Genomic DNA, 21,823 nt, shown 5'->3' on the forward strand with positions numbered 1-21,823 from the left:
GAACACCTGAATCTTCCTTGTCAATTCCTAGAATCTACGAAGACATGTGTGTGGGCACACCTGAAACAAAATGGAATTCGCAAATAAACACTCAAGTTTTCAAGAACACCAACATATGCACGACGTGAAATTTTTTGGAGAAATTTTCTTTTTCCTCACTCTCTATAATTCAGCCACTATAGTTAGGGAGAGCAAAATGTGTGTTTTCTAATTTTCTGCAATCTCCTATTTATAGAGTAGTAGTGAGACTTCCATAAGAAGTCTAATCTTTATCTCTAAGATAAAGCTTGATAATTATCTCTCACTTTTAATTTGATTTTTGAAACAAAATTTGTCTCTCTCCTTTATGCTCTTGGCCGGCCACCATAGGGAGGAATCCGTGCGGTAGGCGCATATTGTAGGTAAAAAATATGGTAAAATTTTACATTTATCATGTAGTCCAATTTTGACTCAAATTCAAATTCCAATTTGAGTCAAACTTAAATCAATTTGAATTTCAAATTGGACAACTTATCAAATAAGTCAATTGAATAACTTAGAGCGCAAGGAACTGAATCCCAGAGGGATTCACACTGTGTTGGGCGTTCACACTATGTGAACACCTTCACATGTATGTTTCAAATTTTAAATTTAAACTTAAATAATCACAATATTTAATTAATAATCAATTCTCAATTAATTATCCTTGAGCGTTTTATTTTAGAATTCCATAATTCTAAAAGTATCATTTTGCCCCTAGTGTCTTGTAGGATTACAAGGATGACACCGAGACTTATGGATCTATAATTTCGAGCTTCAATAAAATTAATAATTAATTAAACTCTTTATTTAACTAATTAATTCTATTAATTCCAAAAGTTACTCCACTATAAACTTGAAATTGCACTCTCATAATTATAGACATAAATTACTTCTAAACTGTGAAGTGTCCATTTAATATAGTCATTACATATAGATCAATCCTCTATAAATAACTCATAATTAGAGCTAGTTGAAATCCGTTAACCTCTCTAATTACATCTTTATCATTGAGTACTATTGATTCTCTAATTGACAGTGATTCATAAAACAAACTCATGAATCAAAGCTCCCACTATTTCAAGTACAGAATCAACTTTCAAGTGAATTATTTATTTACTTATTTCTCAAGAAGGAATGAATTCCATCTTGTATAATAACATTCTCGGCTACTCACTTCATCATGTCTCTAAAGTACAAGGAATATGATTCAACAACTCGGAATCCGTACTGAGTAAATCAAAAGACATAAATCCATAAATATGAGTCTGCTAATAATTCATGATTAAGATTATTTTATATATGACTATCAGTAGAGTCAATTAGAATTTTTATACTTAACGAAAATTATCAAAAATTCATATTATATTTGTGTCCATGTTCCACATAATCTTATTATGCGTAATATACTCATTTAACATCTCTCCATCTTAATAGTGCGGATAACATTATTCCATTCTAAATGAGAATGACATGTATTAGTAATGTTTTAATTAAAGAGTCTGAACTTTAATTAAATTCATTGCGAACATGGTTTTGATTATCATCCTTAAATATTATCCTCTCGCATATAACACTTATATACAATATCACATAAATGATAATAGAATTTTCAGTGATATTCATAAAATATTCAATAATATATGCACATAAAATAATGAATAAACTCTTTTATTAAATAAATAATAAATATCATATTACATATCATGTTTTTAGGACACCATTCTCAATCAACTAAGTTACTAGCACTTCGTTAAGATACCGATTGGTAACCGCTAAAATACCAGTTACCGATCGATAATCACCAAGTCATCGGCTGGTAACCACCAAGTTACAAGCCTATATACAACACAAATCCGTTAGAAAACACCATTAACGATGGTGCTTGACAGGAAAATCAAATCACAGAACAAGACACCAAAATCATAGAAAAATACACAAAATATCCACAAAAATCACCATAATACAGAGAAATTACACAAATTTATAAATAACATGAGCACAAAAAAAAAAAAAAAACACATGCACACACACAAAAGTGCCTTTGTGCATCGTTATAGATTTAGAGGTCCGGTGTTTGCAGATTGGGAGTCGACCACGCGACTGGCTCAATTCTCCTCCATGACAGTGAAAGACAAAGGCAACGATCTCCTTAACTCGCATGCACAGATCTGCTTAAATTGCTGTACAACCGATGAGCTCAACCCACGACCATGATCGACACTGGGATCTTTGTCCAAAAAAGAGATAGAAGGCGCCGAATATCTCAGTCCGGAGAATGCGCAAAGAATAGTCGTTCAACTAGTGGAGGTGGGCAACCCTAAAGGAAGGGAGGCAAAGCAGCGAGGAGATCCATTGCAGCGGTTGGATGAGAGAGAGAGAAAGAATGGCTGAAAAAGAGGAGATTCTCTGGTACGCCTGGCGTACCAGTAGGCCAGGTATTTTTAACCGTTTGATCTGCATATTTTTTTATTTTTACGTGATTTTATGCAGATCTGACAAACAGAAAACTTGGCCCAACGTATCGAATAAGGTCTCAAGGAAAAAAAACGTATCTAAGTATTTTAGTTATTTTAATATTTTATTTATATTATGGCAGAAAATGGAATAGTTTATGCACTCATGCTAAAAGTCAATCCATCATCCAAAGCTTTGGCAAGTAGCTTAATTATTGACTTTTTTGCATGGACACCCCCTTAACTTTACGAGTTTGACAAATCGGCTCCTTAACTTTTTTTCTTGCCAATTCACCCCTTAAACTTTGAAATTTATTGTATTGTTGGTCACATTGAAAACGAAGTTAAAAATTTAGACGGTATCTTTCATGTGAGTATTAATAAAGATAATTCTAGTCTTTTACATCGAATTGAACCCTTATACACGTCATGAATATAAAATTTTTTGAAATTGGGGGACTCTCAATTTGTACCCCAAAACGGTTAACTCCTAATTTCAAATAAATTTTTACTCGTGATGCGTATATGAGGATCAATTCAATGCAAAAAGATATTAATTACCTTCATTAAACTCTCACGTGAAAGATACAATCTAAATTTTAATTTCTTTTTTAATTTGACTAATATTGTAACAGATTTTAAAGTTTAAGGGGTGATTTATCAAGAAAAAAATTAAGAGATTAATTTGTTAAACTCGAGTGTCGTGCAAACTAGCACCTAATTATTTCAAGAATCTGCGGTCCCAAACGTGCCCATGGGCTCTCTCACATTCCGGCCCAATAGCCTTGCCAGCCTTGTGAACCAATTCAAGTTTAGGCCCAGATATTTCTAGACCCCTAGCCTAGTCCAATAAGTTATTGGGCCCTCCGTACATTCAGCCACTACCATGGCCGCAATGTCCTGAGTTGAAACAAAATCCATTGAGGTTTTAGACAATAGGAAAACACACCCAAAAAATACAAAAAAAATGGTCCATAGGCGAAATCATTGCCAGCTCAATGCATGTTTCATAGTTGGTTGATTTTCTTTCCTTTTGGTTATGGTTGTCTTGAATCTGAATACCAACTTGATCTATAGTGAAAAAAGTTTAGCCATTCTTTTTTTTTTTTTTTTTTTTTTTTTTTTTTTTTCCTATTGTGGCTTCATTTGATTTAGACATTGTGGGAAAGATTGCCATGGGCTTTGGCAGACAACAGGGACCCTTCATGTTTCACGCCTTGTGTTTTCCTTTTTTTTTTTTTTTTTTTTTAAAAAAGACCTTCTTGGTGGGATAGAACTTTAGAAGACTCCCAAAAGTAAAAATTTCTTAACCCAAAAAAAAAAAAAAAAAAAAAAGTCCTATTTTCAGTTTCACGCCAAAACAATCACACATTGCACAAACTAATACTTTTTTCCCCCTGGGTGTAAACAGGAATGCATAAGCAAGGCATCATTGTGTAACTTTTAGCCCCACATTTTATGATTTAGCTGTGCCATACAAAATTGTTCCCTATGTGTTTTAATTGATGGTGCAGTAGAAAAAAAGCAAAGTGCCGTCCAGATTCTTTGACATAAACCCATCTGAGGAGAGTATTGGTCATTTTTGTGGAGGTAAAGTTTTCTAACTTTTCTTCAAAAAGTTTTGGGTTCGAATCAATTTCATCACTGTGGATAAAACACATAAAAAATTCATTTCGTAAGGGATTCATATTCCATATAAAAATGCAACGTCTCCCAAAATTATCTCATATGTTCTCCTCTATGCCTATAACTTTTTAAAAAAAATAAAAAAAAAATTAGAAAGAGGGGGAAAAAAAAAAAGGAAAGAGAAACTATCTGGGGAGGCAAACAAAAGTTGAATAGGTGGCTTCCAATGCCCTCTCACCCCACCACTAATGTGCTATAATCATAGCTTCTGATTCGAGGGATCAAACTTGCTACCTATACTTTTTTTTTTTTTTTTTCTCTTATTGCAATTGGATTTCATTGAAAAAAAATTAGGCAGATAGAATATTGGAGAGAATAATCGTTTGCCAAATCCCATCATCTTTGCTTTTCATTTACAACCAATTAAAATGGGTGAATATACTCAACCCAATTCGTCTCTGATTTTAAATTAATAGGGGAAAATATGGGTCGATATTAATTTTTGTGACTTGGAGATCATATACTAAAAGTGTGTAAATCTTAGGCCAATCAGATTAAGAAGTACCCAGTTGGCCACACATTAAATTACAGGCCTTCAGAAAAATTGCGCGGTTTGTGAATAATTTTGGAGCTATGAAATGCATTAGACGTGTTTACCATTTTAAGAGTGCCTAATTGAAACAACGAAAATAATAGAAAATATGCTAATATAAAAGACTTAAGAAAGTATATAGGTCAATTTTTAGTTATAAAAATTAATAGGTCATAACTTATCAAGTTATGGTTCATAACCAGATAAATTATGGACAATAACTTGTCAAGTTATGGACGAAAGTAGTAATTTGGCATATTTATTAACTTATGTAAACTATTGACCTATTAATTTTAATTCATCTCAAGTTTTGGTATATTTTCTTCTTTCTCTCTTGAAACAATCTTGAATATCTAATAACTTGGTGGGTGGTAAGCCACTTGTTAACTCAATAAGATTTTAGTTTCTAATTAAGTCCTATTACGGTAAGGAGGTATTCATATAATTCACGTCTCAGAAATTCATATGCCACGCTAGAATCCACTATCTTCTAGGTTTTAAGATGCACCACCTTATATTCCCACAACCTTTTTTTTTTTCCCCCACCGAAAAAAGGAGGAAATTGAAATTTTCAACTTTGCATGACCATAGGATCATGAATTTTGGTCAACATGACACTTGATAGGATAGGATGGGAGCTACGCAAGTCATATACCTCATACACAATAATAATAATAATAATAATAACGGAAATAGTAAAAAATATGCCCATATAAAGAGCTTAAGAAAGTATATAGGCCAATTTTTATTTATAGAAATTAATAGGTTATAATTTGTCAAGTTATGGTTTATAATCAGATAAGTTATGGACAAACTTGTCAAGTTATGGTTCATAGCCAGACAAGTTATGAACAAAAACCGTGAATTATGGATAATAACTTGTCAAGTTATAGTTTATAACCAGACAAGTTATGGACAAAAACAGTAATTTGGCCTATTGATTAACTTATGTAAACTATTGGCCTATTAATTTTAATTCATCTCAAGTCTTGGCCTATTTCTCTCTTTCTCCCTAATAATAATAATAATAAACAAGTTTATTCACCAAATGAATAATAAAAATAAAGTCCAAGCCTATCTGAACACCATGGTATTAAAGCAACTGGCTGAGACCATGTTTGGTTTGCAACTTCAGCATGTTATAATCTTATTCCCATACAACGTCTAGATTGCCCCTTTAAAACTCTCAGATTATAAACTAATGCCTGAATTTGTTGGGGACTGACCAATGATCACACGAGTGCATGAAGAAATTATATATTTAAATGAATGTTATATCTATATATGTAGTAGTTTTCTGTTATTTCGAAGTCACCATCCACCATTATCTTTTCCTCTTCCTTTTCCCTTTTCTCATTCTTTTTTGGCTTGTTTCTCACCTTCGAGGAGGGAAACCAGTGTTGAATAGTGCATGGCATTGACTTTGGCACTAGCTAATGTAGATATCAATGCTAATTCTATATTTGCTATAAGAAAAAAGAAAAATAAGACGTTTACTATGCCGCAATGTTAGGGATGATAATGGGGTGGGGTTTGGAATTAGATATCAATAATTATATCCGTTTCTATATCCGTCTAATTTAAAACGGGATCAGGTTGGAGTCAGGGAGTCCCCACTAGAAGAGCTATCCGCATATCCTATTCATTTACTTGTTTAGAGTTTAAAAAATGCTTGTAATATTATCAAACCTCGAAAAAAATTTCATTAAATTAATTAAAAATTTAAACAATATAACTGTTAATATGTCATAAAAATAAATTGAAATCTTAATATCAGCTAATAATAACAAACTAAAGTCTAAAAACTAAATCTAACACATGTAAGAGTATATGTAATCGAAGCGGGGTGGCCTCCAAATCGGGATTCTTACCCCTATAAGTGTTGTTTTAATATTTTTGTATTTGACTTTTATTATAAAATTTTAGACTGAGAGGTTAGAAAAGGAAAAAATGTTAATATTCAAAAGTGAAATGATGATAATGTTGTAATTATTAATTGAAAAAATTAACACACTAAACAATAGTCACAATTTGAAATATACTAAATTTGATGATAAAAATGATTGTATGAGAGAATGATTTTTTTTTAAAATTTGAATATCAAATTTCAGCGTTGATATAAAACTTTAATATTGCATTTCTTATGATGATTATGACTAACAAAACTCCTTTATTTTGCAACAATTTTTTTTTTTATATAAAAAAAAGAATAGGAACATATTCTAAATCAAGGCAATACAAACATAGGAATACTCGTTTATTTTTTAACAACTTTTTATCGGATGATGTAATCAATAATACATTCACACTTGAGGATTATGGACACAGGCCCAAAACAAAATTTGGTGGATTGTGATATAAATGCCACTAAAAATCCTTATTGTTTGATCCACCAATTGGAGTTCTTTGACTGCTTACTTGGCATATTTCCATTTTTTTTATTGTGGGTGTTTTTGAATTCAATGGCTAATACAGATTATACAGTTGTTGCCTGTTGGGTTTTGATTTTCAATGTTCTAATATTATTGCCGTTGGGTCTCTCTCGTTCCTGCAGTGATTTTCACAACTTTTTTGTATTGACGCTGCCCTTCAACTTTGTCCCTTTCCTGTGGTTCTTGGATTTGGTGTCTTCTCGGATATATATTGGGTTTGGTTTTATCTTTGTTGAAGTTACTTCCAAAGACCCCGATTTCAAGAATAATAGGCAAAAAAATGGTCTCTCTCTCTCTCTCTCTCTATATATATATATATATATATATTTCAAGTTGTCCTAATCTCTCTCTCTCTCTCTCTCTCTCTCTCTCTCTCTCTCTCTCTATATATATATATATATATATATATATATTTTTCAAGTTGTCCTAAAGTATTTCAGTTGTCAATGAATAGGTTTCACAACTATTTGTACAATACTACTTTAGCAACTTCTGGAGCCATAAAAGAGGCGAACATCCTCAACAATATTATAAGATAAATTAACGACCGTCCATTAAAAAAAAGTGGATGCCGACGAATAGATTTTGAGTCTTACAATATAAAACTTAGGAATTGTCTCTGGTTAGGCACTTAAAAAGTGTCTGACCAGAACGGTAATTGTATAATTCTATATAAATTGTATATATTTACATGTAAAATTATGTATATTAAGTTATAAGAAACGATAATGTATATTAATCTTTAAAATATGTATTTTTTATAACAATTAGTGAACACATAGCATGAAAATATATATATTAGTTAATTTATTATATTTCATGTTAAATATACACGAATTACATGTAAATATACACGATTACATATAAATATACATAATTTATGTATAAATATACAACTATCGTTCCGGTCAGACACTTTTTAAGTGTCTGACCGGATACCTTATCTAAACTTCACATGTAAGACTCATTTTTTATTAGTAATGATGTTTAACAACAGTAATATTTTTATGTATTTTCCGAACCTAATATGTGATAAAACCCCGTAAACCTCATGCGAGTTCAATGAACAAGTTCCACAACTATTTGAACAAATATTACTTTATGAACTTCTGGAGCCGCAAAAGGGGTAAACAGATTATGTGATATAACCTCATAAAAAATAAATAAAAAAATAAAAAAAAAACGACCTCATAAACCTCATGTGTTACAACTTACAATTCTAGTTTACTAGCTTTCTTTTGCTTTATTGTAAAAAAACTTGCTTTAGGTTTCTAAAATTGGCTCCGTATTAGTACAATTAAATATAGGCACGAATAACACTCCTCTCATATATTTTAATAAATAAAATTTGCATGCAACTGAAATAAGGATTACAATTATACATCTTACAGAATATCAAGATCGATGTAATTCACATTTCATAATAAATAAAATAATTAAATTATTATCCCCTAAAACACAATTAAATTATTAATTCGACTAAAGAATATAGAGGAATCTTTTTGGCAATATATACTCTTTTCGATGGGTGAATAATTAAATTAATTAAAAATAGTGATTATTATGGGAGGTCAAACCAGGACCTATGGAATGGCTAAACTCATGCTATCAATTTTGCCCACTCTACTTCAAAGGCTGGGGAGGTGGGAAGGAGGCTGCTTACTTTCTTTTTTTTTTTTTTTTTTTTTTTTTTTTCTTTTTAACCTTTTAAACCTGGAGGTGAGGGATTTGAATTTCTACTCTACATCTTTTAGCATAGTCACGTGTGAAATTACTATTAGAATATACCAACAATTACAATGAGGTTACGTACTTATAAACATTAATTTCACATCGTGAAATATTCTCTTATTACAACCATATTCTAATTAGATAATTACCCTTCACTTAATATTTGTATTCGATTCTCCCTACTTTTGGATATAGTTTGATTTCTTTTTTTATATATAGTTTATTTATTTATTTATTTTACTCTTTTGCTCCTTGAGCTTAATTACATTGTCATGTTACCTTTTGAGGTTGGAATCATGATAAATTATCCCTAGATTTTACCCAATGCTACAAAATGTCCCAAAATCAATTAATATAAAAATTTGGAAGGAAACATTGTTGCACAAGATTTTACGTGTTCCAATCAACTATTCAAATTCCAAGTATCTTCCTTTAAATTAGCTCATTTAACATGTATGAGAATGCTTTCATCCAACGTTTTAACTATCATTGAATTAAAAATTTAAAGGGTAACTTGTATAAAAAAAAAGTACGATTTTTATATAGTTTTCCTCTTTTATTTATGGGTTCTTTCCACACATAACAAATTTTAAATAATAAAGTTGAAATATAGCAAAAGTTTTGAAATATTATAAGATTAGTAAAATTTAATAGCATTAAAATAGTGACTATATAATCATATAATACAAATGATAATTATTATATCATTTTTGCTATTTTTATAATATTTTAAAAAATTGTTAAATTTCAATTCAATGAAATTTTGTCATGTATTGTAATTAACTTTATTATATATATAATTGAGTTTTTAATAGTTACGTTTTTATAGGTGTTTACCTCTAAATATAGAAATCTATAGTATTGGTTTGATTATGGATCTATGCGAGAAAACAACATTATTTGTCAAAACGGACTTAGTCAGGATAGAAGCCAGAAATTAGTTTCAACCATTAACCATGCAGGGCTACCATTGGTTGTTTAAATTAACCACTGCGAGCCCGTTTGGTTGAATGATTCGTTCTCTGATTCGAATCATGATTCATGATTCGCTACAATATTTTCTCCCATAAAAAACACACATAAATCGAAAATAGTTATAATTTCATGATTTTAATCATAGAAATTTTTTAATATTACTAATTTGTCTAGGCAAGGGTTCTGCCGCTGTACAATGGGAAAAGGTCACAAATTATAGTCCAGATGCCACACATTTCATTAATAAACAATTAGTCTTTTCCCTAAAAAAATAGTCCCAAAAAAAAAAATAAAAAAAAGATTAAAGTCATGTCCATAGCATGGCAGTTCGTTTGCTTTTAAGAAATATATTATTGTTTATAACTTCATTATCGGGGTCATAATCTAGCACACTCTTTGACAGAAAAGCTTTTTGCGTTCATAGTATAAGGACAAAGAGAATAATACGATAAAAAAATATAAAAATACGAAATCTTAATTTATTTGGTGTATAAATGAGTCTATTTTGTTTAGAATAAAATAGACCTCCAACGCTTTGAATGATGCCATTGGGATTCCGACCCATGGACAGCGCTTCATAGTATTGAAAAATTATTATTTATTATTATTATTATCTTGCCCTTATCAGATTGCAACCCTAAAAAGGGTAACTTTTGAACAAAAACGACGTGTCGTATTTTTTAACTCCCAAATGAGTGGACAAAATATCACTAGATTTTTATTTTTTATTTTTTATGTCTTGCGTAATTTTTTATTTTTGTTCGATACGCTGTCGTATAAACCTAGTCTAGCTATGATTTTTCTTTTTCTTTTTTGAAATTGAGGTAGCGGAATTTGAAGACTATGCTTTACAGTGAAGTGAAGTGTGAAATTACAGTTAGCTATATATGCTTGCAACCATAGTCTTGATGGGATTTGGTTATTGGATTTGTGAACCGAAGAATATTGTATTGCAAATTGGAAGTGATGATTTAAGGGTGGGACATAATTTTGGGTTGAAAAATTAGTTATTTTTAGTAAATCTTATATTTAAGACTAAAATTAATTTGTAAATCTCGTATTTAGTTAGTGCATACCATATTTATTTACTAAATTAAGTAGTAAATCTCATATTTGCTGAGGAAATCTGGACACATTATTCATTATCAGTATGACTAATTGCTAAAAAAAAAAGGCAATTTACGACTGTTTGTCTATGATACACTACGGTTCCGTTTATTTCACCAATTTAAGTTTAGAATTCAAGTTTTGTTATAGTAAAAAACTCTCAGAAACAGTCATATCTAACTTTTTTGTTACAGTAAAAAATTCTCACATAAAATCACATCTCAACTCGAATTAAAAATTCGAATCAACGAACTAAACGGGCCCTACATAATTTATCCTAATATCCAAATCCAAAGAACATATATAGCAATAAGTACACCATTTTCTTTTCTGGAATAAAATTGATATTGTACAATAGTAATAGTCGTTTTTCGCAAATTTCCTAAATTTACAAGCATAATAAACTTCCAACCTGCATGAAATGCTGAGTACACTCTAATCAGTTTTCTTCACCTCCGTAATTGTAAAGAAAATTTTCTAAAATTAACCTTAAAAAATTAATACGACATTAATATCGTTCATTATGTTCAGTATTATCCTTTTTGTTTTCAATTTGTTTAAGTGGATTTATTCTGATAAAAGAGCGGGTTTGCACGAGCTTTACTAATTTATTAAAAAAAAAAATGTTGACTATATATCAAAATGTCGTCGAATATAGATTTGTCTTAAATAATATTGTCAATGGGGCATTAAACATGGCCACTAATGATGTTATGATTTAAAATTAGAATACCTAATTTGTGCAGGGAGAAAAGAAAAAGAAAAAAATAATAAATGATCGGGTTTGAGCATGGCAATTTTCCACTACAAGATTTATTGAATATTGCATGATGATGAAAGATGTCTTTGCCTAAATTCCTATTGACATAATATTGAAAAGAACATCACCAAAGTATCAAAAAGTCATATTTCATTAACTTGTGGTCCAACTCTGTTTGCTTTGCATTTTCACACATTAATGGAGAAATCCTTCATTTATTTATTAGAAAAAATAAATTATCACCGAGTTTTATGATGTGGTATGTTGATTGCCCAACTAATTACGCTTCAGTCGAAAGGACCTGTTAAAATTGGCTTTAAAAAAAAAGCTCAAAAAAATAGAAAATTTATTCCTTAAAAGCGTATGAGTCTGGACTTTTAGCTCTTACTCTTGATAAATACCATTTTGTTAGTATAATCATTTGATTAAAAATGTTATGAATCAAGAGTAAATGGTAAAAATCATAACCATGCACTTTCAAGAAATATTTATCAAGATTACCTAAAAAGCTCTTTATAACTTATTTAGTCTAAAAGCCGTTTTTTAATAGACAACCTTAAAGTGTTTTGGTTTTTTTAAGTACTTTTGGAAGAAATCACTTCCTTGATGCTTATGAAAACTTTTGAATTAACATTTTTAATCTTTTATTTATAAACAAGAAATTAAATATCTCATTCATATCCTTTTATTACATTACTTTTTATAATAATAAGTGCTTTTAATTTTTTTTATTCAAATAAATTTAAAAGCTCTTCTTAGATATATAAAAGTACTTTTTCAGATACTATCTAAATACTATTAAAAAGCCCCAACTTATATGTATATTTTTTTTTTATTTTTTAAAAGCACAAGTACAAGCTATCTCGAACGGACGTGAAGTAAAAGTTTAAAAGCACTATAAAAAAAACTAATTTTTTTTATAATATAGATAACTCATTTTGCTTAATTACAGCGCCTAGAAATGAAGGCCCTTAAATCGATTCAAACCACAGTTTGTTTGATTTATTTTATTTATTTGTCTTTTGTTACTTATAATAGTTTGACATGTCGGTAATTCTTAGGCATATTTACCTAATAGTAAATTCACACCTAACTCCAACTTATAGAGTCCAAATACTCCACTTTTAAGATTTTAATTTTGTTTTAAAGTTTGACACGACACACTACTTTGTATTACATATAAAATACACTATTAACTAATATTTTGTAATATTGAGATAAAAAAAATAATATTTTGTAATCTAAATTATATAATTGTTGTTTTGTATATGTTTAATACTATCTAATACGTATAATACAACTTATTAAAGTATGCGAATATTAAATCAAGGTGATTTATATGGTTATTCTATTATTTGCCCATTGATATATTATCGATATATTATTGTTATTATTGATTCGACGATAGTAATAAATTACATAATTAACTAAAAAAAATTATAACAATTAACAAAATTATATTTTTATCATGTCATGTCATTAAATTTCTATATATGATAGTAACTACCGATAGAAACATAACCATTTAAAATTTGTCTCTATGTATATAAAGAAGTGCAATTGAATACGACATATTAAGGTATGTAGAACCAAGGATGTATATATACACATATTATATGTATATGTAATTACATGCATGTATGTACATCGAGAGACCACGGCTAAACTATAATGGTGTGCATTATTCAACCGGAAATAGACAAACCATTTGGTTATGTGATGGAGCCCACATATAAAAATTGATTATTTATATAAATCATGGTTATAATATATATCGTACCGCGTGCATAAAATATGAAAAATATGAGGTTTGTATTGATTGCAACTTGCAAGAAAGGATCAAGCAATTTCCACAAAAGTTGAAAGGCCCCAAAACTAAAAAACATTTTCAGAAGCCTAGCTGTAAAGCCCAACTGTCCCCATTGAATGTAATTGAAGAAAAATAAAATAAAATAAAATAAATATAATAACGTGTGCTTGGAACATCTTTCATGATTTTGTTCACACAAAAAGAAAGCCAAGTTTCCGATCCCTACCCAACATCTTAAGCAAAAATCCACAAAAAAACCCACTAAGTGGTATGTGGTTCACGTGGAGTCAAAAAGTGCCTCACTTGTCATGTAAGAAATAATCAAAGCCATGTATATATATATATATATATATATATATGTAGTTGGATTTAATTAAACTTTGACTTATTATTGTGTTGGCTAAATGAAGCATGACATAATAGGCCTGATAGCGTTGCAAAATATTTCAATCCTCAAAATAACACGAGAGGCATGGATATGGTTGAATAGAGGAGAAAATGAGACCACAATTAAACAATATTTCATGCTTAAAACTTAAAAGCTAATTCACTAAGGGCCGTTTAGTTCGCTGATTCGAGTTTTTAATTTTAGTTGAGATGTGACGTTATGTGAGAGTTTTTTACTGTAGTAAAAAAGTTAGATGTGACTGTTTCTGAGAACTTTTTACTATAAGAAAACTCGAATTTTAAACTCAAATCGGCGAAATGAACGGTGCCTAACATAACCACTTTTCAAAGTGGTTTCATGAAATACTCAACTAAATATGCTATTTTAAAGGGAAAAATGGAATGGTAAGTCTGTGGTGTAGGTTGTTTGGAAAAGTTTTTGTTTTACAAAAGCAATTTCTAGAATCACTTTTCAAAGGGGTTTCATTAATATCATTTGAGTTCAAGCACAAAAATATCTTTTTGATAATCAATGCCCATTTTCCTAAAGTACTTTAAATTTATTTAATTGTTGATATATTATTCTCTTGACAAAAAACAAAAAAATGCACTATAAAATATCGGCAAGCTCTTTACTTGTTTTTTTTTTTTTTTTTTTTTTGTCTCATCAGTCAAATAATAATAGTATATGGAAAATACAAATATACATGGATAAGCTGAGTGTTACAATTGATTGAGCATCTTATATTGAGTTTATGTTAGTTACAAGAAAAGAGTGAATAAGCAATTAATATACCAAAGATTAATTAGGTAAAAGTTTCCCCTAAAGAAAAGGTAAAAATTTGCCTTAATAGCCCGCCAGAAAGTTTTTATTGCTTAAAGTTTACAGACCAATATAGTTTTATCGCTTAAAGCTTACTGACTAGTTACTCGTACTTATGAAATAAATGGAGAAAATATGATACAAATCTAATGTATAAATAAAAATATTGCAGGTATTGCTCCAAGCAAATATTTTTACCATTAATTAAAAGATAAGGTTGGGTAGCCATAAAATGATCAAGTGCACTTACTTGGATTTGCGTGTTAAATATGGAAATAGCTGAAAATCATGGGATATTATCATTGCAAAGTAAATTGCAATATATATATATATATACCCATATATAGGATATACATATATGCTTCTGCCAAAAAATTAAAACTGGAAATGTGTTTACAGAGAGTAATTTAGTTGCTCATATTTTAGCCTCCTATTTTTATGTTTCTGAGGCAGAATTAGAGCCTGTTTAATTCACTGATTTGAGTTTTTAATTCGAATTGAGATGTAACTTTATGTGAGAGCTTTTTACTGTAGCAAAAAAGTTAAATGTGACTGTTTCTAAGAACTTTTTACTGTAGTAAAAAAGTTAGTTTGTTTTGATGCTATTTCTCGTTTTGTAACTCCGTTTGTTCGTGCCGATTTGGCTTAATGATATTGCATTTTTTTCCTAAAAATATCATTTTTTCTCAAAAACGTAGCAAATTTTTTTTTTCTTTTTTTTTTTGGGAAGCACAGCAGATTTGCACACAATTTGTATACTAGGGTGAATTTAATAGGAAAAAGTAATAGTGCACTAGTAAGTAGAGATCTTATTAAGACATTACTAAAGAAAATCTCCACCATTTTTTCACTTAAAAAAAAAGGAAAAAAATAATGAAAGGAATGTTTTTCTTTCTTTCCATGGACTTTGAAGAACTTGGTAAATTGTGCTAAGAAAGTTGTTAAAAACAAACGACTTAAAAGGATTGTTTACCTTCTAACCAAAGGTCTATCTCCCAAGCAACGTTTACGGTAAAGAGAGTCACGTATAATTTAAGAGTAATAATGACAAATAAGTACGCACATACCAAAAGGGAAGCTAATTATTCAAAGAAGAAAAAGAAAAAAAATATAATGCCTCTTTATTTTCCCCTAAATATAAGTTCTAATGTCCTTTTTTAGGGGGATATTCTAATATCTCTAGTTATTCAAATAAGGAAAAAAAAATATGTTGCCTCTTTATTAAGCTATTTTTTTTTTTTTCTCTTTTTCACAAGCTTTCATTAAGGCCTTTGGAAGGTATTTGCTTATTTTATTTTATTTATATTTTGGAAAAATAAACTTAAAGTTTCACTGCAAATAATTAACTAAGAATGTCAATCTTTTTTTATGAGGGACCGAGAATGTCAATTCAAATTATATAAGTAAATCCAAATGTAATCTTTTTTCTTAAGTTCGGGTCATATGAGTAAATCCAAATATAATATGTTTGTTTTTTTTTTTTTTGTGTCGTTCTGTAAAAAAGGAAAAAAAAAAAAAAGCAAAGATCATAAGACCCTTCCTCATGCTATTAGAAGTTAATGCTATTGAATTATTTACCTGAATTATTTCCATGTTGTTACACGCCTTTCATTTTTGGTTAAAGTTAATGGTACACTTTTTAAGTTTAGGACATTTCGATTGAATTAAAATTTTCTACTTTGAAAACGTGATTTTTAAGGTAATTTAGGCATCGACTAGTAAAGAACTAAGAACATGTTTTTTTTTTTTTCTTCTTCTTCTTTTTTTTTTTTCCCTGAGAATTTGCTATGTAATAACTTAAAAAACGAGCTATGGTCAAGTTTGAAATTTATGTATTTTTTTTTTCTATATGAGTCTCAGTATTTATATTTACTTTTGTGTTATTTTAATTTTTATTAGTGGATATAGTTATTAATTTGGGGTCGAATACTTTTGTATTTGAGATCATTTGTGTATTGTGTAATTTATTTATTGTGAAATGATTCCAATTTCAAAAAAAAAACTTGAAAAACGAAAATAAAATGCAGTTCACGGATTCTCCTGAACAAAAAAGCCAAAAAACCACACAAAAAAAAAAAAAAAACAAAGGGAGAAGAAGGGAAATCCCAAAACAAAGTCAACTAATCTGCTTGAACCACCGTTTGGTCATTGGTGTGGTGAGGCTTAAATACCCAAAATACCCCCATAATACTCACGTCATAACCCCCCTGCGGCCCTTCCTAGTCCAATACCAAACATCATCGTCATTAACGTTATCATACGACTTTCTTTTTTCCTTTTGTTTCTTTTTTTCCATAAGATTCAATTTTTAATAATAAAAAACAAAAATAAAAATATATTGAAAAATAAAAAAAAGAAGAAACGAGAAGCCCCACTCTAAATGGTAAAAAAATATTAATTATACCACTTAACTAAGAAATAACTAATTATCATTCAATAAATAAAAAAATAAAAAATTAGACTAATATTAATTATGTAAAATAACACATAAATAATAGAGATTTACAACTGTACTTTTTTTTTAATTTTAAAAAATAACTCATGGGTTGGTTAGACCAAGTAAAAAACTTTTAACCAAACATGGCCTTTCCTTTCTCTCCCTGTCTTCTCCTCCTCTTTCTCTCTCTCCCTTAAATTTTTAGATAAAGACCTCTGCTTTCCTTCTTTCTTCCCCATTTCTCTCTCCCTCTCTATAAACAAGTTTTTTATTTTTTTCCATTCCAAAATTAACGGCACATTCCCTCTCTCTCTCTCTCTCTCCCCTTCTTTCTCTCTCCCCTTCCCTCTCTCTACCTGTTCCTCAGAGAGTTTCCCGGAAAATAAGAAAGAAAAGAAAGCCCAAAAGAAAAAAAAAATCTGTTCTTTTGGATATAAGGAATGGTGGTGAAGATGATGAGGTGGCGACCCTGGCCGCCGCTGCCGACGAGGAAGTACGAGGCGAGGCTGGTGGTGCGGCGGCTGGAAGGCTGCGATCTGGTGCGGGAGGCCTCAGGTGGAGCCGGAGCCGCCTCGCCGGAGCTCGGGAAGATGACCGTCGAGATTCGCTGGAAGGGACCGAAGACAACGGCCCTCAGCTCACTCCGGCGACCGGCCGTCAAGAGGAACTTCACCAGAGAGGTCGACGCCCAAAACGGCGTCGTCGATTGGGACGAGGAGTTTCATAGCCTCTGCTGTATTTCCTCCTATAAGGTTAACAAGGACAATGTGTTTCATCCGTGGGAGATCGCCTTCACTGTCTTTAATGTAAGTTTTTTTTTTTTTTTTTTTTTTTTTTTCCCTTTTTTTTTTTTTTTTTTTTTTTCTTTACCTTTCTTTTTTGGGACTTTTTTTTTCTTTTGTTTTAATTTGGTGTTATGCGTTATGATATTGTGAGATCAATTAGGATACATTTGGTTCATGAATTAAAATCATTAGAATTATTTTCGATTTTCGATTTACGTGTTGTTGATAATGAATTTGTGTGTGTGTTTTTATTTTTTATTTTTTATTATATGCATTGGAAGTTTATGTTGCAAATCAAGCAAATCTAGAGTGAATTAATGATGATTTTTTTTTTTGGGTTCTTTTCCCTCCCGTAAGTGTGAAGGATTTTAATTATATTGACATCGGTAGTTTTTTTTTTTTTTTTTTTTTTTTTTGACCTTTAGGTTAGATTTTGGTAAAGTGCTATGTCTACAATTTGACTTTTTTCAAGATATTGGCTGTTGGATTCTTTGGATGATAATTGGACTGTTGGTTTCTGTTGAGGGTTGACTGTTGACTGTTGGAGTTATGAGGAGGTTTTACTTTTAGAATGATAGATGATTCCAAGTTTAGTTTTTAGGATGTGAATCACTCTTGCAATTTCTTTGATGTTCAAAGGTACCATCGGTTTCGACGGTGCTTATTGGCATTTCTTGTTGAATCCAGGGTTTGAATCAAGGGTCAAAGAATAAGATTCCCATTGTTGGTACAGCATTTGTGAATCTTGCTGAATTTGTTTCGGAAGCTGAACACAAAGAGCTCGAATTAAGCATCCCCCTTGCATCTTATGGTGGTTCTGCCGAGCCTCGTCCCACTCTCTGTGTACGTGTTTTTATTCTGGAAATTGCGATTTTTCATTTGTTTGCTTGCCTATTTATCTGTCTGAGGGTCAACATTTTCTGATTTGAAGCTTGTATGAATCTTGCAGTTATCACTTAGCTTAGTGGAACTAAGAACTGCACAGGAGACTGTGGAGCCAGTACAAAGATCAATTGTGCCTGCTCCTTCACCTCCTCCATCGGCGGAAGCTGTTTCTACGGAGAAAGATGAGGTTTCAGCACTTAAAGCTGGTCTGAGAAAAGTAAAAATTTTTACAGGGTATGTCTCTTCCAGAAAAGCCAAAAAGGCTTGTCGTGAAGAGGATGGTAGTGAAGGCAGGTGCTCTGCGAAAAGTGATGGAGAGTATAACTACCCATTTGACTCAGATTCCCTTGATGATTTTGAGGAAGGCGAATCAGACGAGGGAAAAGGGGATGCGAGTGTTAGGAATTCATTCAGCTATGGAACACTGTCTTATGCAAATTATGTTGGAGGATCATTTAACTGGCCTTCGAGGATCAATGGTGAAGGTGAGGACTGGGTGTACTACAGCAATCGTAAATCTGATGTGGGGTGCTCGCATAATGAGGATTCAAGTACAGCAGTCTCTGAGCCATCAGTACTGCAAAGTTCAAAGCGCAGCTTGCTACCTTGGAGGAAGAGAAAGCTGAGCTTCAGGTCCCCTAAAGCCAAAGGAGAACCACTATTGAAAAAAGCTTATGGAGAAGAAGGTGGTGATGATATCGATTTTGATCGTCGCCAGCTCAGCTCTGATGAATCTCAATCTCTTGGGGTGAGTCTAGCAATACCTTTCTTTTCCATTATTTTCCAGCTTAGTAACATAGAAAAAGGGGAGATATAAACCTTCTTTTATATAGCTGCAGAATGTAGTGTTATTTCTGATTTAAGCTATGTCATATATAAAACAAAAGTGGCTGGTTGTCTGACTCTTAAGCATACTTGATTATTGAGTGCTTAAAGATAAAAGTGAGATAATTCTTTAACATGGTGATGACAACTATTTTGGCAGCGGCACAAAAGTGAGGAGGATTCATCTGCAAATCGGTCGTCAGTTTCTGACTTTGGAGATGACAGCTTTACGGTTGGCAGTTGGGAGCACAAAGAAGTAACAAGCCGTGATGGACATATGAAGCTTCAAACCCAGGTCTTTTTTGCTTCCATAGATCAGCGAAGTGAGCGGGCAGCTGGCGAGAGTGCATGCACAGCTCTAGTTGCTGTTATTGCCGACTGGTTCCAGAACAACCAAGATCTCTTGCCCATCAAATCTCAGTTTGACAGTCTGATCCGAGAAGGTTCTTTAGAGTGGAGGAATCTCTGTGAGAACGAGATCTACAGGGAGAGATTTCCTGACAAGCACTTTGATCTTGAAACAGTCCTACAAGCCAAAATACGCCCCCTTTCCGTAGTTCAACAAAAATCCTTTATTGGGTTCTTCCACCCTGAGGGAATGGATGGAGGCCGTTTCGATTTTTTACACGGTGCCATGTCCTTTGATAACATTTGGGATGAGATTAGCCGTGCTGCATCGGAATGTCTAAATGGCGAACCTCAAGTGTATATTGTTAGTTGGAATGACCATTTCTTCATCCTCAAGGTTGAACCAGAAGCATACTACATAGTTGACACATTGGGGGAGAGGCTCTATGAGGGCTGTGATCAGGCCTACATCTTGAAATTCGACTCTAACACCGTAATTCACAAGATGTCAAGTGTTCCACAAGGATCAGATGACAAAACAGCCGGTGATCAGCAGATTGTAGCAGCAGCTGTTGAAACCAAGAACCAGATAGTCGATTCGAAGGAGGAGAGCGCCGTAGTAGAGGCATCGGCAGCCAAGCCGGAGGAACCAATGAAGGAGGAGGAGATTGTTTGTCAGGGGAAAGAGGCTTGCAAAGAGTACATAAAGAACTTCTTGGCTGCAATTCCTCTAAGAGAACTGCAGGCGGATATGAAAAAAGGACTGATGTCATCCACCCCGCTTCATCAAAGATTGCAAATTGAGTTCAACTACACTCGGTCCTTGCAACCACCGCGAGATATTCCAATAGCAGAAGCGATTGCATTTACTCCACAAACCACAGAAGTTTCTAGTACAGAGGTTGTTGCTCCACAGTCCACGATATTTTCTATAACAGAGGTTGTCCCTCCGGAAACCACGGAAGTTTTTCCTGTAGAGGTTGCTACACAAACCACCGAGGTTCCTATGACCGATGTTGCCATGTAGAATGTAAATCTCCGGCAGTGTGTTCACTCTAACCTGTTTGTATTTTATTTTATTTTTTTTAACGGACATTTCTAATGTGACCTGGGTTAACAAAGAGGAAAAGAGTTTAAAGCTTATTCAGTGGCATGAGAGGGTTAGGTTTGTGTCTCTTCTAAGTTAGAAAGAATGGAAATGAAAGTGTCTGTAATTTTCCAATTTTGAATCTTGTTCTTTTCTTCTTAACTCTGGTGTGGCAACTTCCTTACAGTTGCTCTTGGAACTACATAATCTGTAAATACACTTTTTCTACCAGTCCCAGTCAATTCTAAGTTCTGTTATCTTTTGTTTTTATGACGTTTCTCAAAAGATTCTCTCCTTTCGAAAATTTTCAACTTTTTGGTCCAATCCATTTTGGAGCTACTTTCTGGTTCCAATTTCCCATATAAATGACAATTTTCTGACGCTTGGATTTGATAGGGAGGGAATCTAAATGGCTTTCATAGGATTCTGGTTTCTTTGCATACTTATGATTAAAACACAGATATTACATTCCCATATTTGTGTATTTTAAAAGCTGTAAAGATGAACAAGCTTTTCACTTTAGGAAGAATAAAAAGAAAGGAGAAAAGAGAAAAGGCGCAGGCTTTCCAAGTTTGGCCTACACTCTTACCAAAAAGATTCTTTTACAATGCATGTTGTTGGGGAAATTCCAAGCCTCTAGCTTCCTTTCTAATAACCTCCATGAATTCTTGGTGAGGGATTCTTTGGAATAGCAATGCACGTTGAGAATATACTCTCCTCTCCATTTTGAAAAACGCCT

General features: G+C 31.8%; 1 protein-coding gene across 1 annotated transcript; it reads left to right on the plus strand.

The window, feature by feature from the left end:
• Window positions 1-17,446: 17,446 nt before the first annotated feature.
• On the plus strand, window positions 17,447-21,286 carry LOC21399929. The gene is made up of 4 exons (XM_010108673.2): window positions 17,447-17,960; window positions 18,627-18,782; window positions 18,889-19,572; window positions 19,810-21,286. Exons 1-4 carry the CDS (start codon window positions 17,595-17,597, stop codon window positions 21,022-21,024), a joined length of 2,421 nt encoding a protein of 806 aa, XP_010106975.1. The 5' UTR covers window positions 17,447-17,594; the 3' UTR covers window positions 21,025-21,286.
• Window positions 21,287-21,823: the final 537 nt, after the last annotated feature.

The sequence above is a fragment of the Morus notabilis genome, unplaced genomic scaffold (assembly GCF_000414095.1).
Source record: "Morus notabilis unplaced genomic scaffold, ASM41409v2 Scaffold758, whole genome shotgun sequence".
NCBI classification, from domain to species: Eukaryota; Viridiplantae; Streptophyta; class Magnoliopsida; order Rosales; family Moraceae; genus Morus; species Morus notabilis.

What these genes read in the sequence shown, in the direction of transcription:
- LOC21399929 (XM_010108673.2), top strand. Translation starts at nt 17,595, where the DNA reads ATGGTGGTGAAGATGATGAGGTGGCGACCCTGGCCGCCGCTGCCGACG. An exon ending in TCGCCTTCACTGTCTTTAAT is followed by an intron (nt 17,961 to 18,626) that starts GTAAGTTTTTTT and finishes TGTTGAATCCAG; the next exon opens with GGTTTGAATCAAGGGTCAAA. An exon ending in AGCCTCGTCCCACTCTCTGT is followed by an intron (nt 18,783 to 18,888) that starts GTACGTGTTTTT and finishes TGAATCTTGCAG; the next exon opens with TTATCACTTAGCTTAGTGGA.